The sequence below is a fragment of the Heptranchias perlo genome, chromosome 20, assembly GCF_035084215.1.
Source record: "Heptranchias perlo isolate sHepPer1 chromosome 20, sHepPer1.hap1, whole genome shotgun sequence".
NCBI lineage: Eukaryota > Metazoa > Chordata > Chondrichthyes > Hexanchiformes > Hexanchidae > Heptranchias > Heptranchias perlo.
In genome coordinates, this window is record NC_090344.1 from 30,645,755 (window position 1) to 30,664,578 (window position 18,824).

At 43.0% G+C, this 18,824-nt stretch overlaps 1 protein-coding gene across 1 annotated transcript in view; it reads right to left on the reverse strand.

Annotated features, from left to right (window-relative positions):
* Positions 1 to 249: 249 nt before the first annotated feature.
* The window catches only part of LOC137336012 (deleted in malignant brain tumors 1 protein-like), a 43,170-nt gene continuing 24,595 nt past the window's right edge, over positions 250 to 18,824 (reverse strand). The window contains exons 6-17 of the mRNA XM_068001516.1: positions 17,445 to 17,759; positions 13,120 to 13,434; positions 12,643 to 12,960; positions 12,482 to 12,559; positions 12,082 to 12,399; positions 11,904 to 11,945; positions 9,135 to 9,251; positions 4,633 to 4,740; positions 3,766 to 3,870; positions 2,023 to 2,154; positions 1,475 to 1,634; positions 250 to 881 (exon numbers count right to left, since the gene is read on the reverse strand). Coding sequence (XP_067857617.1) covers positions 1,501 to 1,634; positions 2,023 to 2,154; positions 3,766 to 3,870; positions 4,633 to 4,740; positions 9,135 to 9,251; positions 11,904 to 11,945; positions 12,082 to 12,399; positions 12,482 to 12,559; positions 12,643 to 12,960; positions 13,120 to 13,434; positions 17,445 to 17,759 — 1,982 coding nt within the window. The 3' untranslated portion in view covers positions 250 to 881; positions 1,475 to 1,500. The remainder of the gene's footprint in view (positions 882 to 1,474; positions 1,635 to 2,022; positions 2,155 to 3,765; positions 3,871 to 4,632; positions 4,741 to 9,134; positions 9,252 to 11,903; positions 11,946 to 12,081; positions 12,400 to 12,481; positions 12,560 to 12,642; positions 12,961 to 13,119; positions 13,435 to 17,444; positions 17,760 to 18,824) is intronic.

Here is an 18,824-nt window from a genome sequence, read left to right on the forward strand (position 1 = left end):
AGGGAGTAATGAATGCAGTGCCTGAATGGGTGTAGAAACAGATTCAATAATAAATTTCATAAGGGAATTCAAAAGGAAAAACAGATAGGGCTATGGGTAAAGAGCAGAGGAGTGGGGCTAATTGGATCGCTCTGTCAAAGAGCCGGAACCAGTACGATGGGCCGAATAGCCTCCTTCTGTGCTGTGCCACACCATGACACTATGATAACGTGTTTAATATATTCAAAGAAAAAGCGATAAAGGCAAAAATTCCAACTAAAATATTTAATACATGTATTTTATTATTGAATGCTATTTACATTGTACATCACCACTTATGTTATGAGACTGCAGCAGTCTCTGTACATCGAGTATAAGGTGGGAAAACATCTGTTGTTCCAGTTTTTGTATTGGTGGATGGACAGTTACAATAAATGGATATAAAACAGGCAGACCATTCATTGGATCTCCTGCGGGTTCTGAACCTCCTGCAATGAAGAGATATGAAAAAGTGAAGCGATCACAAAATGAAGATCCTGTAAACTCATAATTAATCAACACAGCTTCTTAATCGCTATTACAGGATCCGCGTATATACAGTATTAACAGACTGAGAAATTATCCGAAATACATTCTTTCCGTTTTACATTTGTTAATTACACAGAACACATACACTTTCAGACAGAATATGGAGAAAAAACAAATCCAGTTATTTCAACACAAAGTGACATGGTGATCGATTAAAATAAAGTGATGTTTATATTGTGATGAAAAGCACATTCAGCGTCTTCACGCTGTTGGAAAAGTTAATGGACATTCTCTCAGATTTCACACAGAATATTTCGTGCCAGTCTCTGTCACGTCTCGGGACATCACATCCTGGATTTAACGTTGACTTTTTTCTGGAAGGGAAAAAACACATTGAGAGAGAGGGAAAGAGAGAAAGAGAGAGAGAGAGAGAGAACGGTGAAAACAATTCCCACCAACACACCATAGAATCAAATGTAGTCTTTCTTCACTAGTAAATACTCAGAATATTCTCTCTGATATGTCACGTCAACGAGCTGCACGAAACACATTCCCCCCTATCATACGATAGACAGAATATGGTTGGTATAAAGGGAACTTTTATTTCAATAATAACGATGCAGCTTGTTCTCTTTTATAATTATAGAATTATAAACTGTAGAAAACACATTCCCCACAATCAGAAAATATAATTAAATACAACCTTATTAAAGGGCCTTTTATTTAAATAGTAAAGACACAGCATATTTTCTCTGATATTTTCCATTACCAACCGCAGAACACACTCGACATTATAACAGAATGGATATCACACGGGACTGGACACTCCCCCAGCACTGGGATATCAGGGATAGAAACAACTGCAGTCCTTGGTTAATATGTGCAATAATCAATATCACCCGGGACTGGACTCTCTCCTAGCACTGGGACACAAACAATTGAACAAACAATAAAACGCTGCTCTTACCGATTTGATGTAGAACTTATACTATTTTAAGCCACAATCTCACTGTCCATCGGTGGCCAAATGTCCGGGGCTGCGTCCGAGTCATGGACAACATCGTCATTTTTTCCGTGAATGAAAGGGACAGGGAAACCGGGCTCAGTGCGGGTCTGAGAGCTGTATACTGTGGGGAGAGAGAGATTATGGATTAATGATGGGATTGAAACCGGGATCAGTGCGGGTCTGAGAGCTGTATACTGTGGGGAGAGAGAGATTATGGATTAATGATGGGATTGAAAGCGGGTTCAGTGCGGGTCTGAGAGCTGTATACTGTGGGGAGAGAGATTATGGATTAATGATGGGACTCAGTGCGGGTTTGAGAGCTGTATGATGTGGGGAGAGACAGATTGAGTATTAATATTATGATTGAAACTGCAGTGTATATCTGTATGCTATATATTTGTGTCACCGCCGATTGGAATGGAATTCAAAACAGCGCCAATACATCAATACGTCAGTACATTCCTACAGAGGGGGCTGGTGAATTCAGGAACATCAGAGATTGAACTCACCGAGAGTGCAGAGATCACCGCCGGCTCTTGTGAGTGTGGGCGGATCATCAGGGTCACTTTCCAGCGGGAAGTGACCGCCCTGCGTGTCAATGGCTCCAGGTTCAACATCGTCATAATCGCCCGGAACCGAACCTGGGAGGAAATAATGATTCTCACTGAAACCAAATGATAGAACTCGGAACTTAGAATTATATTATTATCAGTCAATCTCCCTGGGACTTGCAGGGAGGGACAGTGGAGCAATTGTATTTTTCAGGTGAAGTGGGGTGAGAGGGAGGGTAATTATTGGATCATGATGTGCAAAGGTAGTTTAGTCTCCGTTTAAAACTCACACATCCTCTCCTGATATGTTGAATGTACATTATAAATTCCTTTGTCCAAATTTCTAACAGAAGCTTCCAGTGTCCACCTGTCAGGCTGGAATTGCTTCTCCCGTCCAGTGAATCAACTACAGAGCCGTCACTGGTGGGACGGTGTAATTACAGTGTGACCGTTCACACCGCCAGTTTCCGCTGTAAATGTGAACATCGGAATTTGTCATCGAAGTAAATTGACAGGCCGTACGTGCAGATGTAACTTTTAAAATCTGCGATTTGAATTAGATTGAATGTCATTATAATCAGAATGCTAATGGATTCAGAGTCATTTTCTGTTTATAAAATCGACTATTATAAATCTGATAACATATTGATATAATTGAGCCTATCGATTCAACGTGTCTGGAAGAACACTCGTTCGCGTGCTGAGAACACACTCTGTTGCAACTTTTACAACTCAACTGAAGATTGTATAATTATTTGAAATCTGCTGAATTGCTGAATTCATTTTTCACAGAACTTGAAGATGCAATTGTTCTCGTGAATTACATTAAGCCCAGTTAGGAACCGCATTCCCAAGGAAATCAATGTGACAGACCCATTTTCCCACATTCCAGGAATATCAGAGTGACGGATCCACTTCTCCGCACACTCCCAGTAATACCAGAGTGACGGATCCACTTCCCCTGCACTCCCAGTAATATCAGAGTGACGGATCCACTTCCCCCACTCTCCCAGTAATATCAGAGTGACGGATCCACTTCCACTACACTCCCAGTAATATCAGAGTGACGGATCCACTTCCCCTACACTCCCAGTAATATCAGAGTGACGGATCCACTTCCCCCACACTCCCAGTAATATCAGAGTGACGGATCCACTTCTCCCATCCCAGTAATATCAGAGTGACGGATCCTCTTCTCCCACACTCCCACCCCTATTATTTCACTGAGCGCAAACTGACCTGCACTAGAACTGATTTTGTGCTGTTACCTGTGGTCATTGACATATGGACCGAGTTTGTCTCAATTCGGTTTAAAATAATGCAGCCTCAATACGCAGACAGCGGAGACGTTAATGAGACCAAAGCGTCTGGGATTTAAACCAGAGAACGGGAGGGTCCTGTAATATCGCACTGAATCACCCACCCAACCAGCGCACACATTTCACATTCCATAGAGAAATGTGAGGAAATACATTCAACGGAATTTTTCATTCCATGATACTACTGGGTACAAACAGGATACATTTGCTTCAAATCCAAAGTATTTTTGCAATCTTTTGTAACTAAAATCCCTCTCCAGAACCGCGGGTCATTGGCAGTGTCAATTTACTTTGAATAACTCTGATGTCTTCAGTTCTTGGTTTTCGACAGTAGAGATCATGAACACATCAAAGAGATCGTGGGAAGTGAAAATGTACCCACCCTGATCACTGGAGGAGATCCCTTCATAATCTTCTGATCCCGGATCATTGACACCCAAACTGGTGTAATATTCGATATTATTGAGGGAGTCAATGGAACTGGAAACTGTGAAACACAAAACATGGATGGTTATTGGAGAGATTGATTGGGAAACCGGAACAAATAATATCAAACCTTCAACGTCCCTGTGTTAATGTCCTGGAATTTGTTACAAGGGGAAGACCGATCACCATCTTCTCAGGAGAACTAGAGATCGACAATAAATGGACCCAGAACACCTTCACCACACGGACTGTGGTGATTCAAACAGATGGCCTACCACCACCTTCTCAGGATAACTAGGGATGGACAATGAATGCCGTCGCTACCAGTTATACCCACATCCCGTTAATGAATAAGAAACAAACTGGGCAGCCCGATAATACCGATTCTGTTACACAGAACAGAGCAGACACATTAATACAAATTATCGTCCGGTAGTCTCGATAATATCTCACATATCAGAGAAGAAACAATAATACAGAGTAAAGCCCGTTAGTAAAGAAGCTCTCAGATATCAGAACAATGGGAATCTTCCCAAAGCCAATACTGGGATCATTATACACAAGGACACAGAGACGGTCTCACTGTGTTAGGAATTCTTCACATGGGAACAATGAAAGGCCCAGAGGGAATCTTCCCAAACTCATTCCTGTTGTTACTATACACACGGACACAGAGACTCTCTCACTGTGATAACAATATCTCACATGGGAACAGTGAACAGACTGCTGATCGTTTTCAGTCAGAACAGTTACAATTAAAATGGATATTTAAGGAAAGCGGAGCCTATCCAGTAAAGATTCGTATCAAAGGAAAAGTACAGACCTGATCCACGGAGCTGAGTGGAATCCTCGCCGGGTGGAATATTCTCAATCTCTTCATAAATTGCTTGGTACAAACCAGCAGGCGAACCCCTGCCGCGAGTGACAGCACCTGTTGGAGGGAGGGCGGGGAGATTAACATTTTGTTTCATTCCACGCACATTTACCACTAATTTGTGTGCGAATAAATCCAAATCACAGAGAAGCTGGTCGTCAAGGAACAAAGGCAGGTAGTGTGGACAGGGAAGGGATTTTCGTGTGTGCATGCATGCGCACGTGGGTTTGAGTATACGTACGTGCCTGTATGAGTGTATGAATGTTTGTTATGTGTGTGTTTGAGTATCAACAAGTGTGCATTTGTATGAATGTGTGTGTATATATGTGTGAGTATGAACAAGCGTACGTATGTATGAATGTGTCTGTATATGAGTATATAAACGGATCTGTGTGTATGGGCGTGTGAGTGTATATGAACGAATGTGTGTGCATGAGTGTACATAGACGAGTGGTAGAAGTGCCTAAGGCTGGCTAGGCCAAAAACTCTGGAGTTCCCTCCCTAAACCACTCCGCCTCTCTACTTCTCTCTCTTTCTTTAGGACGCTGCTGAAAGCCTGCCTCTTTGACCAAGCTTTTGGTCCCCAGTCCTAATATCTCCTTATGTCGCTTGGTATCACATTTTGCCTGATTACGCTCCTGTGCATCGCCTTGGGACGATTTACTACCTTAAAGGTGATATTTAATTTCAAGTTCTTTTTGTTGTCCATGTGGTGTGTGTGTTTGTGTGTGTGTGTGTATATATATGTGTGTGCGTGCATGTGTGCTTGTATATATACATCTATATGTCTACGTGTTTGTAAATGTATAGCTGTTTGTATATGTATGTCTGCATGTATGTGTTCGTATATGTATATCTCTATGTACACATATGTCACTTGGAAATATGTTTGTATATGTCTATCTATACTATAAGAATTTGCGTGGTTATACGTGTCTGTATATGTAAATCTATATGTATACCTGCTTTTATATAGTAGCTGTTTGTATAGTTATATCTATCTGTACACATGTTTGTATCGGCATGCGTGCGTGTATACGTGTTTGTATGTGTATTTATGCGTGTATACGTGTTTGTGTACGTTTATTTGCGTGTATAGTTGTTTGTAAACGTGTGTGTGCATGTATACGTGCTTGTATACGTATGTGAGCGTGTATACGTGCTGTGTACGTATGTGTGTGTACACATGCTGTACACTTGTGTGCGTTTACACAAATTGTGTACGTAAACGTGCTCTATACGTATTTGGGCATGTTTACGTGTTGCATACGTATGTTTGCGTGTATACATGTTTGTATATGTGTACATATGCGCATATGTATTTGTATATGTATATCTGCATGTACACGTGTTTTATATGTATATCTACATGTATACGTGTTAGTACATGTACATCTATAAGCATGCGTGTTTGTATATATATATATATATCACGTTGCATATAGATAAACATAGACAATCACGTGTAGATATAGATATACGTATACAAACACGTATACATGCAGATATACATATGCAAACAGATATACATATTCAAACTCGTATGCACATAGATATACATATACAGACACGTAAACATGCAGATATATATATATATTTATATATATATATATATATATATATATATATATATATATGCAAAAACGTATACATATACAAACACGTATACATATAGATATACATATTCAAATAAGCATATATGCACACACATAAACAAATACGTATACAGATAGATATACATATAAAACAGATATATATATATATATATCTATGTGGATACGTGTTTGAATATGTATATCTGTTTGAATATGTATTTATGTTTGTATATGTATATCTGCATGTATACGTGCTTGTCAATGTGTCTGTATGCACACGTGTCTATTTATATATCTACCTGTAGACGTGTTTGTATATGTACATCTACACGTATACGTGTTTGTATCTGTATATCTGTATGCATACGTTTGTGTATTATGTATATATTTTTGTATATATATATATATATATATATATATATATATATATATATATATATCTGCATGCATATCTGTTTGTATATGTGTATCTATATGTACATGTGTTTGTATATGCATATCTGTTTGTATATGTGCATGTTTTTGTGTTTGTATATGTATGTCTGCATGTACATATGTTTGAATATGTATACGTGTTTGTATATGTGTGCATGTTTATGCATGTATACGTGTTTGTGCATGCGTGTCTGCATGTGTGCGTGTTTGTGCGTGCTTGTGCATGTATACATGTTTGTGAGTGTTTGTGCATGTATGCATCTTTGTGCGTCTATATGTGCATATGTGCGTGTCTGTGTGTGTTTGTGCATGTATGCATGTTTGTGCTTGTATATCTGCATATGTGCATGTTTGTGCGTGTTTGTGCATGAATACATGTTTCTGCATGCACGTCTGCATGCATGCTTTTGTGCACGTGTTTATGTATGTATATCTATCTGAATGCATCACGGGTACGCAGACGTGTGTCTGTCTCTCTCTCTTTCTCTGTTCGTCTATATCTCTCTCTGCGTCTCTCTCCATATATATATATATATATATATATGTCTATGTGTGTGCGCATGCCGACGTGTGTGCGCATGCCCCCATGTGCGCATGCCCCCGTGTACACGTGTGTGTGGACAGTATCAGTATGGAGGACCGACTAAGGAGGTCATGGTTTCTTGGCCTGTTCAGTCAGTATGAGAAGTGACTTGCTGTGAACAGAGAGCAGGAGTGTGTTGGGTGGGTGAGATGTGAGTGGAATAGTTGTGCTGGGATGTAGAATAATCACTGGCGAAAGCAGAAAGTCACCTCTCAAAATGACGGACAGAAGCTGGTCAGAGATTTCAAGATTGGACTTCCGGACCCCAGAAATTGAAGGGGTGGAACGGATACCCAATGGATCAGGGAAGAATAATAGTCAAATAAATAACTGAAAGCACAGCCCAAAACAGTCCAATTAAACTTTCTGTTCCATTGTTGCAACAAGTAAATTTTTCTGGAATCTCATTTACCGGCTGACATCCTGGGACGGTGAATGTGGACACTTAAGGGAAGGTCGTGCCTGACTAACTTGATTGAATTTTTTGAGGTGGTAACAAGGAGGGTCGATGATGGTAGCACGTTTGATGTAGTCTACATGGATTTTAGCAAGGCTTTTGACAAGGTCCCAAATGGCAGACTGTTCAAAAAAGTAAAAGCCCATGGGATCCAAGGGAAAGTGGCAAATTGGATTCAAAATTGGCTCAGTGGCAGGAAGCAAAGGGTAATGGTCGACGGGTGTTTTTTTGACTGAAAGTCTGTTTTTAGTGAGGTTCCGCAGGGCTCAGTACTGGGACCATGTTTTTTGTGTTAAATATTAATCATTTACATTTAAATGTAGGGGGGGCATGATAAAGAACTTTGCAGCTGATACAAAAAATGGCCATGATATTGAGGAGGAACGCTGTAGACTGCAGGAAGATATCAATGGTCTCGTCAGGTGGGCAGAAAAGTGGCAAATGGATTCAATCCGGAGAAGTGTGGGGCAATGCACTTGTGGAGGGCAAACAAGGCAAGGGAATACACAATAAATGGGAGGATACTGAGGTGTAGAGGTAGATTGGGACCTTGGAACCTTGGAGTGCATGTCCACAGATCCCTGAAGGTAGCACAACTGGTAGACAAGGTGGTTAAGACGGCTTACGGAATATTTTCCTTTATTAGTCGCGGCATAGAATATAAGAGCAGGGAGGTTATGCTGAAACTGTATAAAACACGAGTTCGGCCACAGCTGAGTACTGCGTACAGTTCTGGTTACCACATTACAGGAAATATGCGATTGCAATAGAGAGGGTGCAGAGGAGATTTAAAAGAATGTTGCCAGGAGTGGAGAATTTTAGCTATGAGGCAAGATTGGATCGGCTGGGGGTTTTTTTGGAACAGAGGAGGCTGAGGGGTGATTTAATTGAAGTGTATCCAATTATGAGTGACCTAGATAGAGTGGACAGGAAGGACCTATTTTCCCAGCAGAGAGGTCAATAACCAGGGGGCATAGATTTAACGCAATTCGTAGAAGGATTAGAGGGGATTTAAAAAGTACTTGGATATGCAATTGAAATGCTGTAACCTACAATGCTATGGACCAAGTGCTGGAAAGTGAGATTAGGCTGGGTAGCTCTATTTCGACCGGCACAGATACGATGGGTCGAATGGCCTCATTCTGTGCCGTAAATTTTCCATGTTTCTATCTTTCAAATAATTCACCGTTTAAATGTCATATTTTACTAATTCGGGCAGCACATTGAACGGAACAAATCGCCAAAAGCGGATTAAGATTTCTTTCTGACAATACCACGTGAGACTCTCTCTATGGAAAAGTACAATGTACTGGAGTCCCGCCAGGATATGAAACAATATCCGAGATCCAGTGTTCGTTCAGCGGGAGGATTTGAGCCTTACCTCTTCTTGTTGACTTTCTCTGTATTATCACCATCAGTGCGATCAACTCACAGATTAGAAGGACTCCAAGGGTTATGCAGACGACAACAGGGATGGATGTGCCTTTACCTCCCTGTCCTTAATCATAAGATTACAGAAAGATGTATTACAGCCACAGTCCGCGTTGTGTATTAAAAAGTTTACAATAAATGTTTATTAATTGAATGCACTGCTCATGCGCAATGAGTCGCGCTAAACATTCCCCAATAACTATGGTGCACATTGTACCAGAGAAAAGTATGAGCGGGTCAGAATTATAGAGACCGAGTCCCAGCCCCGCCTCCCATGTACCTGCTGAGTACAGGACAGTTCAAGTATAGTCAGAGACCGGGGATTAACGGGCTTTAAACCGATCTCTTTCAAATACTCGGGAAGGAAAAAGCGTTCCAGTCATTTTGAAGCTAGTCACATGAACTTCAGAAATGATCAAAAGTAACAATAAAGTGTTATTATTAATAAGAATGAGAATAATAATAAGTATAGGAGCATGGAAACATTCGGAACAGGACTACACCATTCAGCCCCTCGAGCCTACTCAGCCATTCAATAAGATCATAGGTGACCTGTACCTCAACTCCAGTTACCGTATATGCTCCATATCCCTTGCTACCCTTAACCAACAGAAATCTATCTATCTCAGGATTGAAAGCTCCAAGTAACCTTGCAACCATCGCATTTTGAGGGATAGAATTCCAGATATTTGCGACAATTTGTGTGAAAAAATTGCTTCCTGATTTCGCTCCTGAATGACCTCGACCTAATTTTAAGATTATGTCCCCTTGTTCTTGATTCCACCATCAAACAAAATAGTTTCTCCCTATCTACCCTATCAATTCCTTTCAACATTTGAAACACCTCGATCAGATCACACTTCAATCTTCTATGCTGAAGGGAATACAAGCCGAGTCCATGCAACATGTCCTCATAATTTAACCCTCTCAGCTCCGGAATTAATCTGGTGAATCTGCGCCAGACTCCCTCCAAGGTCAATATATTCTTTTTGAGTTGTGGTGTCCAAATCTGAACACAGTATCCCAGATGCGTTCTGACGAAGTTTATATACAACTGAAGCTTAACTTGTTCCGCTCTGTATTTGAGACACATTGAGAATTAGGCCAATTACTTTTTGTACCTGTCCGCTGGCATTTAATGTTTTGTCTACCATTTAGAAAATGCTCCGATTTATCTTTCTTGGGCCCAAAGTGGATGACCTCATGCTTGCCCACACTAAACTCTATTTTCTATAGTTCTGCACACTCATTTAACCTATCTATGTTCCTTTGCAACTTCCCGCTCCCACAATTTACTGTCCCGATTAATTGGGTGTCATCTGCAAACTTGGATATACAACTCTCTGTTCCGTCATCCAAGTCATTAATACACATGGTGAAAGTTTGAGGCCCCAGAACATATCCCTGGGGAGCACCGCTTGTCACATTCCATCAATCAGATTATGAACCTTTAACCCCACTCCCTGTCTTCTTCCTCCCAACCAATTTCCAACCCAAGTCTAAACGCTACCTGCAATTCCGTGCATTCTCATTTTCCCTACGAGTCTCTTGTGTGAAACTTATCTGATGCCTTCTGGGAGTGCACTAGAGGACATCCATAGTGTCCATAAGAGCCAGACGAGGGCCAGGCAATGGCCATCTCCAACAAGAGAGAGTCCAATCACCACTTCTTTACATTCAACAGCATTACCATCGCTGAATTACCCACCATCAACGTCCTGGGGTTCACCATTGACCAGAAATTAACTGGAGCAGCCACGTAAATAATGTGGGTACAAGAGTAGGTCAGAAGCTGGGTATTCTGCGGCAAGTGACTCACCTCCTGACTCCACAAATCCTTTCCGCCATTTAAAAGGCACAAGTCAAGAGTGTGATGGAATAACCTCCACTTGCCTGGATGAGTGCAGCTCCAATTACACTTAAGAATCTCGACACAACCCAGGACAACGCAGCCCGTTTGATTGGCACTTCATCCACTATCTTCACTCCCTCCACCATCGGCACACAGTGGATGCAGTGTGTACCATCCACAGGATGCACTGCAGCAACTCGCCAAGGCTTCTTCGATACCACCTCCCAAACCAACGACCTCTACCCCCTAGAAAGACAAGGGCTGCAGGCACATGGGAACAACACAACCTGCAAGTTCCCCTCCAAGTCAAACACCATCCTGACATGGAAATATATTGTAGTTCCTTCATCGTCGCTGGGTCCAAATCCTGGAACTCCCTACCTAACAGTGCCGTGGGAGAACCTTCACCTCACGGATTGCAGCGGTTCAAGGAGTCCGCTCGCCACCAACTTATCAAGGGCCATGAGAGATGGGAAATAAATGCTGGCCTTGCCAGCGATGCCCACATCCCATGAATGAATAAAAAAAAACGCTCGATTACCCACCTTATTAGTGACCTCCTCTAAAATCAGCTAGAATATTCAGACATGACTTACCCTGAACAAAGCCAAGCTGAATCCCCCTGAACAGCTCATATTTGTTCAAGTCACTCTATGCTTAATACACATTCTAGTCTGCACAACTGACGTTAAACTGTAGACTTGTTTTTTCTCTCCCACCCTTCTTAAACAATGGAGTAATATTAGGAAATGTCTAATCTAACGGCACAATTCCTGAATCAAGAATGATATTGGTGACCATAATAGTAATAATACAGTAAAATAAAATATTAATGCGAATGCTAAAACTGATACTCGTGATAAATACCTGCAGATGTGGACGGAGAAGCAGTAGGGGGCAAATCGGGCCCTGTGGAATATATTGTACAAACAAGACATGAACTTAAAATATTAGGAATTTTACATTGAAGATAAAAGTTGTTCCTAATTTACGAAATCAATGAGTCATTTTCACAAAACGAGGAAAATCCGGCTGCGAACCTTACCGGAACAAATCACACTGGCATCTTCCTTGTGATCACAGTCATGTTGACCTGGCGGTGAGGAACGACAGTCGGACAGAAAGGATTCACTTCCAGTGCACTTCACATCATCCAGCCAGATAACACCGTCACCACGGGCAAATGCGGCCCCTCCTGCGGCCTGTAGAGCGGGGCCGCAGCGCAGCTGTCTGCAGACAACATTGGCATCGGCCATATCCCAGGAGTCATCACACACCGTGCCCCAGCCGTTATTGGACAATATCTCCACTCTCCCGGAGCAGTTGGTGTTACCGCCAACCAGCCTCACAGGTTGTCCCAGGTCTGGCAAAGAGAATAATGTCATATTTATTTGGTAAATGCCAAGAATACAAGTCAGATATTTGGTATGAAGAGCAGGAAGCACCTGGTAAATGTCCATCTTTAGAACCAGAGTCTCGAACGCAGATACTTGAACTGTGGGATCTCTCCGGCAATTTGACATCTGTTGAGAAGAGAAACATGCTGACGGTATTAGACACCAATGTTTGAAATGACGCCCGCGCATTGAGAGGTTCGTTGTGTTACCTGAACAAACAACACCTGCATCCTCCCTGTGATTACAGTTGTGTTCACCCCACGGGTCAGACTGACACTGCCAAAGGAACGACTCGTGTGATTTACACTCCATCTCATCGAGCCAAATGGGCCCGGATCCCTCTCCGAATAACCGAGTGTTATACTGAACAGATGTGATAGGGCCGCACTGTAACTGTTTGCAGATCACTTCTGCATCCTTTGGGTCCAGATTTTCCGAGCAAACTGTTCCCCAGGTCCCATTGTAGAACACTTCCACTCTCCCTTCACAGCGATGCTGTCCATTCACCAGCCGCATCTCTTTGTGCTCTGTCAATGAAACATAAAATAACTCGTTGTGTGTTCACACTGCCCACCACATGTTTTACCGGTTGTTTTCTCTGGTTGTCGGTAATTATTTCAGAAATCTCCCGATTGAGGCTTCACGTATAACACTGCAGAAAATGAGCAGATTGAAAGCGCCCTTACCTGAACACACCACCCTCACGTCTTCTTTATGAGCACAGTCGTGTTGACCCCACGGTGCTGAGTGACAGTCCCAGAGAAACGATTCCTTACCCGAACAGTTCAGTTCATCCAACCAAACTAGGCCTGGGCCTTGTCCACACGAAGCAGGAAGTGCCGCCTCCAACGCATTTCCACAACCCAGCTGTCTGCAAACCACGTCAGCGTCGGCCAAATCCCAGGAATCATCACAAACTGAGCCCCAGGTCCCATTGTAATAAACCTCCACTCGCCCAGCACATGGACTTCCACCGTCAGACAATCTTATCTGCATGTGTTCTGTTGGACAATACGGGAGCATTGTACATATTAATCTTATCACTCAATCCAACCACTGCTTCTTCAGCGAAGAAAAAAATTCTGATGGATTTTAATGCCCTTTGATAGGTAAATGAAGGAATACCCCAGAACACCTGCCTATGCTTACATACTGCATAATGCAACTTACACCAGTACAACCCCAAGGCATCTGTCTCCACCAAAATACCGCATAATGGAAGATACAGCAGTACGAACCAAAACATCTGCCTACATTTGCATACTGCAATTCACACCAGCAGAACCCAAAATAGCTATCTACAATTATATACTGCACGATGCAACCAACACCAGTACAACACCGGAACATCTGCCTGTACTTAGATACTGCATAATATAATTAACATCAGCACAATCCGAGAACACCGGTCTACACTTACATACTGTATAATGCAACATGCACCCGTACAACCCCAGAACAGCTGTGTACACTTGCATACTTGATAATTGAACTTAAACCATATAATCCCCAAACATCTGTCATCCTTTATTACTTCATAAGAACACTTACACCAGTACAACATCAGAACATCTGTGTGCACTTACTTACGGCATAATGGACTTACACTAGTACAACCCCACAACATCTCACTGCACCTATATACGACATACTTGAACTCACCAGTACAGCCCCAGAACATCTGTCTGCGCCTACATACTGTATAATGGAACATATTTGCAACTTCGGCATTGCATTTGACCCCTGGGCTCAGCTTCCAATCACATATGCTCTCTGTCAAAAAGATCACCTCTGCAACATCGCACACCTCCGCTCCTGCCTCAGCCTGTCTGCTGCTGAAACGCTCATCAATGCCTTTGCTGGCTCCAGTACCGAATATTCCAACGCTGTCCCGGCCAGGCCTTCCATATTCCACCTTGGATAACCTTCATCTCATCCAAAGCACTGCTGCCCATACCTTAACCCGCACCAAGTCCCACTCACCAACAGCCATGTTCTCACTGGCCTACACTGGTTTCTGGTAAATGCCTCCTGTGTTATATTCTCATCCTCAGACTATCAAAATATGGCACAGCACAGAACGAGGCCGTTCGGCTCATCGAGCCTGTTCCGACTCTTTGAAAGAACTATCCAATTAGTCCCGTGCCCCTGCTCTTTCACCATAGGACTGTAATTTTTTCCCTTCAAGTATTTATCCAATTCCCTTTTGAAAGTTACTGTTGAATCTGATTCCACCACCCTTTCAGGCAGTGCATTTCAAATCATTACAACTCACTGAATTAAAAAAATGTCTCCTCACGTCGTCTCTATTTCCTTTGCAAATCACGTTAAATCTGTATCGTCTGGTTACCGACCCTTCTGCCACTGGAATCAGTTTCTCCTTATTTATTCTATTAAAATCGTTCATATCTTGAACACCTCCATCAAATCTCCTCTTAACCTTCTCTGTTCCAAGGAGAGCAACCCCAGCTTCTCCAATCTCTCCACATAACTGAACTCACTCATTCCTGATACGATTCTGGTAAATCTCTCCTCAACACTCTCTCTAATGCCTTAACATTATTTCTAAAGTGTGGTAATCAGTGTTTTATAAAGGTTTAGCATAAATTCCTTGCTTTTGTCTTCTATACCTCCATTATAAAGCTAACAATCCCATATACTTTTAAAACGGTCTTCTCAACTTGTGTACGTGCACACCCAGGTCTCTCTGTTCCTGCGCCCCCTTTAAAATTGCACTATTTAATTTATAGTGCTCGTTCTTCCTACCAAAATATATCACTTCACTCTTCATTGCATTAAATTCCATCCGCCATGTGTCTGCCCATTTCACCAGTCTGCCTTTGTTCTCCTGAAGCCTGTTCCTAACCTTCACGTTGTATGCTACATTTCCGAGTTTCTTGTCATCTGCAAACTTTGAGATTATACCATTCACACCCAAATCCAGGTCATTAATATATATCAAAAAGAGCAGTGGTCCTAATACTGACCCGGGGTAACCCCACTGTGTACTTCCCTTCAATGTGAGAAACAACTGTTCACTCACTGCACTCTGCTTTCCGTCCCTGAGCCAATTTGGATCCACGCTGTCACTGTCCCTTTAATTTCTTGGGCTTAAACCGCTCCATGACCTCGTCCCTCCCTATGTCTACAACCTAATCCAGCCCTGAAACATTTCGAGACAGAGAAACATAGAAAAAATTACGGCACAGAAGGAGGCCATTCGGCCAACCGTGTCTGTGCCAGTCCAAAAGGAGCTGCTTTCCAGCACTTGGTCCGTAAGCCTTGTAGGTTACTGCACTTCAAGTGCATATCCAAGTACTTTTTAAATGTGATAAGGGTTTCTGCCTCTATCACCCTTTCAGTTAGTGAGTTCCGGACCCCCACCACCCACTGGGTAAAAGAGGTTTTTCTCAGCTCCCCCCTAATCCTTACACCAATTACTTCAAATCTAAGCCCCTTGGTTATTGAAATCTCTGCTAAGGGAAAAGGGTCCTTCCTGTCCGCTCTATCTATGCCCCTCATAATTTCACTCTCTCGCTCATCTCTCTCTCTCTTTCTCACACCATCTCGCTCATCTTTCTCTCTCTCGCACATCATCTCCGTCAACTCTCTCTCTCACACACACACCATCTCGCTCATCTCTCTCTCGCTCTCACACACCATCTCGCTCACCACTCTCTCTCTCTCTCTCACACACCATCTCGCTTATCTCTCTCCCTCTCACACACACCATCTCGCTCATCTCTCTCTCTCTCTCACACACACCATCTCGCTCATCACTCTCTCTCTCTCACACACACCATCTCGCTCATCAGTGTCTCTCTCTCACACACACCATCTCGCTCATCTCTCTCTCTCTCACACAATCACCCTCCCTCCCTCTCTCTCTCACACCATCATCCTCCCTCTCTCTATCACACCATCACCCTCCCTCTCTCTATCACACCGCCACCCTTCCTCTCACAACATCACTCAACTAAATGACCCCTCAGCATATTCTGTTCAAGTGAAAACAATCCCAGCTTATCCTTACTTTCCTCACAGTTAAAATTCTCCAGTCCTGGCACCCTCTACGTAAATCTCCTCTGTACCTTCTGTAGTACAGTCACATCTTTCCTGTAATTTGGTGACCAGAGGTGTACGCAGTCCTCAAGCTGTGGCCTAACTAATGTTTTATGCAGTTCTAGGAGAACTTCCCTGCTCTTATATTCCATGCCTCAGCTAATAAAGGAAAGTATCCCCTATGCCTTATTAACCACCTTATCTACCTGTCCTGCTACCTTCAGGGATCTGTGGACAGGCACTCCAAAGTCCCTTTATTCTTCTTTACCTCTTAGTATCCGCCCATTTATCGTGTACTCTCTTGCCTTGTTTGCCCTACCCAAATGCATTACCTCACACCTCTCCAGATTTGCCACTTTTCTGCCCACCTGAACAGTCCATTTATATCTGCCTGCAGCCTACAGCTTTCCTCGTCCTATCAACCAAACGGCCAATTTTTGTATCATCTGCAAACTTCTTAATCATGCCCCTTATATGTTAGTCTAAATCATTATTATATACCACAAAAAGCAAGGGACTTAGTACTGAGCCATGCGGACTCCACTGGAAACAGATATCAAATCACAAATACACCTGTCGACCTTTACCATTCGCTTCCCTCCACTGAGCCAATTTTGTATCCAATTTGCCACTTTCCCTTAGGTCAGATGAGCTTTTACTTTTAGCACTAATCTGCCATGTGGGACCTTGTCAAAAGCCTTGCTAAAATCCATGTAGACTACATCAAACGCACTAGCCTCATCGACCTTCCTTTTTACCTCCTCTGCATCCCTTCAACTCTGGACCCTTTTGCATCTCCCACGCCCTTACTCCCACCATTGATGACTGTGGTTTGAGCTGTCTATGCCCCTCCGCCGGTCCACCTCTTTCTCTCCACCGATATTACCACTTTCCTCAGCAGATTAGACCTTCCCCTTTCTGGTTCTGTAAATGTGAAGCATTCACTCACCTGAACAAAGCACGCCTACATCCTCGCTGTCAGTCAGACTCTGATTGAATGTGAATGAGCTGCAGTCTCGGAGCTGCGACTCGTGTCCCTCACACTGGACATCATTCACCCACACGGGCCCTTCATCCTCTCCGTACTTTGAAGATTTATAAGCGGATATCGCATTGCCGCAGCCCAGCTGTCTGCAGACCACATTGGCATCATTTAAATCCCAGAGATTATCCCGCACTCGCCCCCAGCTGCCGTTGGAGTAAATCTCCACTCGCCCGTCACAGCGGTTTCTCCCATTTGTCAGTCTCGACGGCCAACCTTCATCTGGAGAAGAATAAATTAATAACAGCGAATAACCTGAAACTCCCAATTCGACAGGCGGGTTGCGAGCACATCCTTTCTGCCGTCTCCTGATCTCGGTGAAGAGAATCTAGAGAAATACAGAGCAGATACCAGCCGCTACTCCAGAGATTGGAAGATAAATCAGAGGGCGACCGGCCCAGGCCGGCGGTGGTTGAAGTGCTGCGATCGATGGCAGGAGCTCGGTCAGAAAATGACTCCTGGCCACTCGCAATTTGCCTCATCCAATATATTGAGGCCGGGTTCAGACAGTGCTCACATGGTCATAATAGCTATTAACTGCCCTCAGGTTCCCTTTTAAAGGGAGCGGGTTCCGAGTTAGTGATAGGATTTCATCCTTCGACATTGAGGCCAGTATAAAGGCCCTTTTAAAAATGGATTACGGTGCCAGGGGGCAGAGCTGCCACAATCAGGCCCTCACCAAATGAGGAGAATCGGTGGCGGGTGATTGCCAGGACTAATGTTTGATGACAGCGATACTATATTACAGGAAGTAGATACACAATCCAGACACAGGTAAATGGATGATTGTTAGTTTCAGCGCTGCCTGGATCACTACTCTGTAAAAATTCATGGCCCTGTTTGATTTGGAGCATAACAGGTGCATTGTGTAAATCCGTCACTTGGTCACTGGTGTATTTCTGACCGAGATCCCCAATGACCAGAAAGACACGAATTTCACCGGGTCAGTTGCACAAGTTCCTCCCAGCCACATTTTTACAATTTCAACGGTAATTTCAACTAAGCTGCAAAACAATTTTACTCTCGCATCGCCGGACATTAATCTGTTCAAACAATAGGAACCTGCAAACTAATTATTGATTTTAGCAACGTACTGAAGTCAATTATCGGAAATGACGGGCTGTAATAAACATAAAGCTCCTGACACTAGAAGAGTGATCGTGAACCAAAGGAGAGAACGAGAGGATCCATTCACTCAACATTACATTGTTCTCTATATAACACATACTGAAACGTGCAGACCAGGTATAAACTCATCTGGAAACATTTATCTGCTGCCGAATTAAC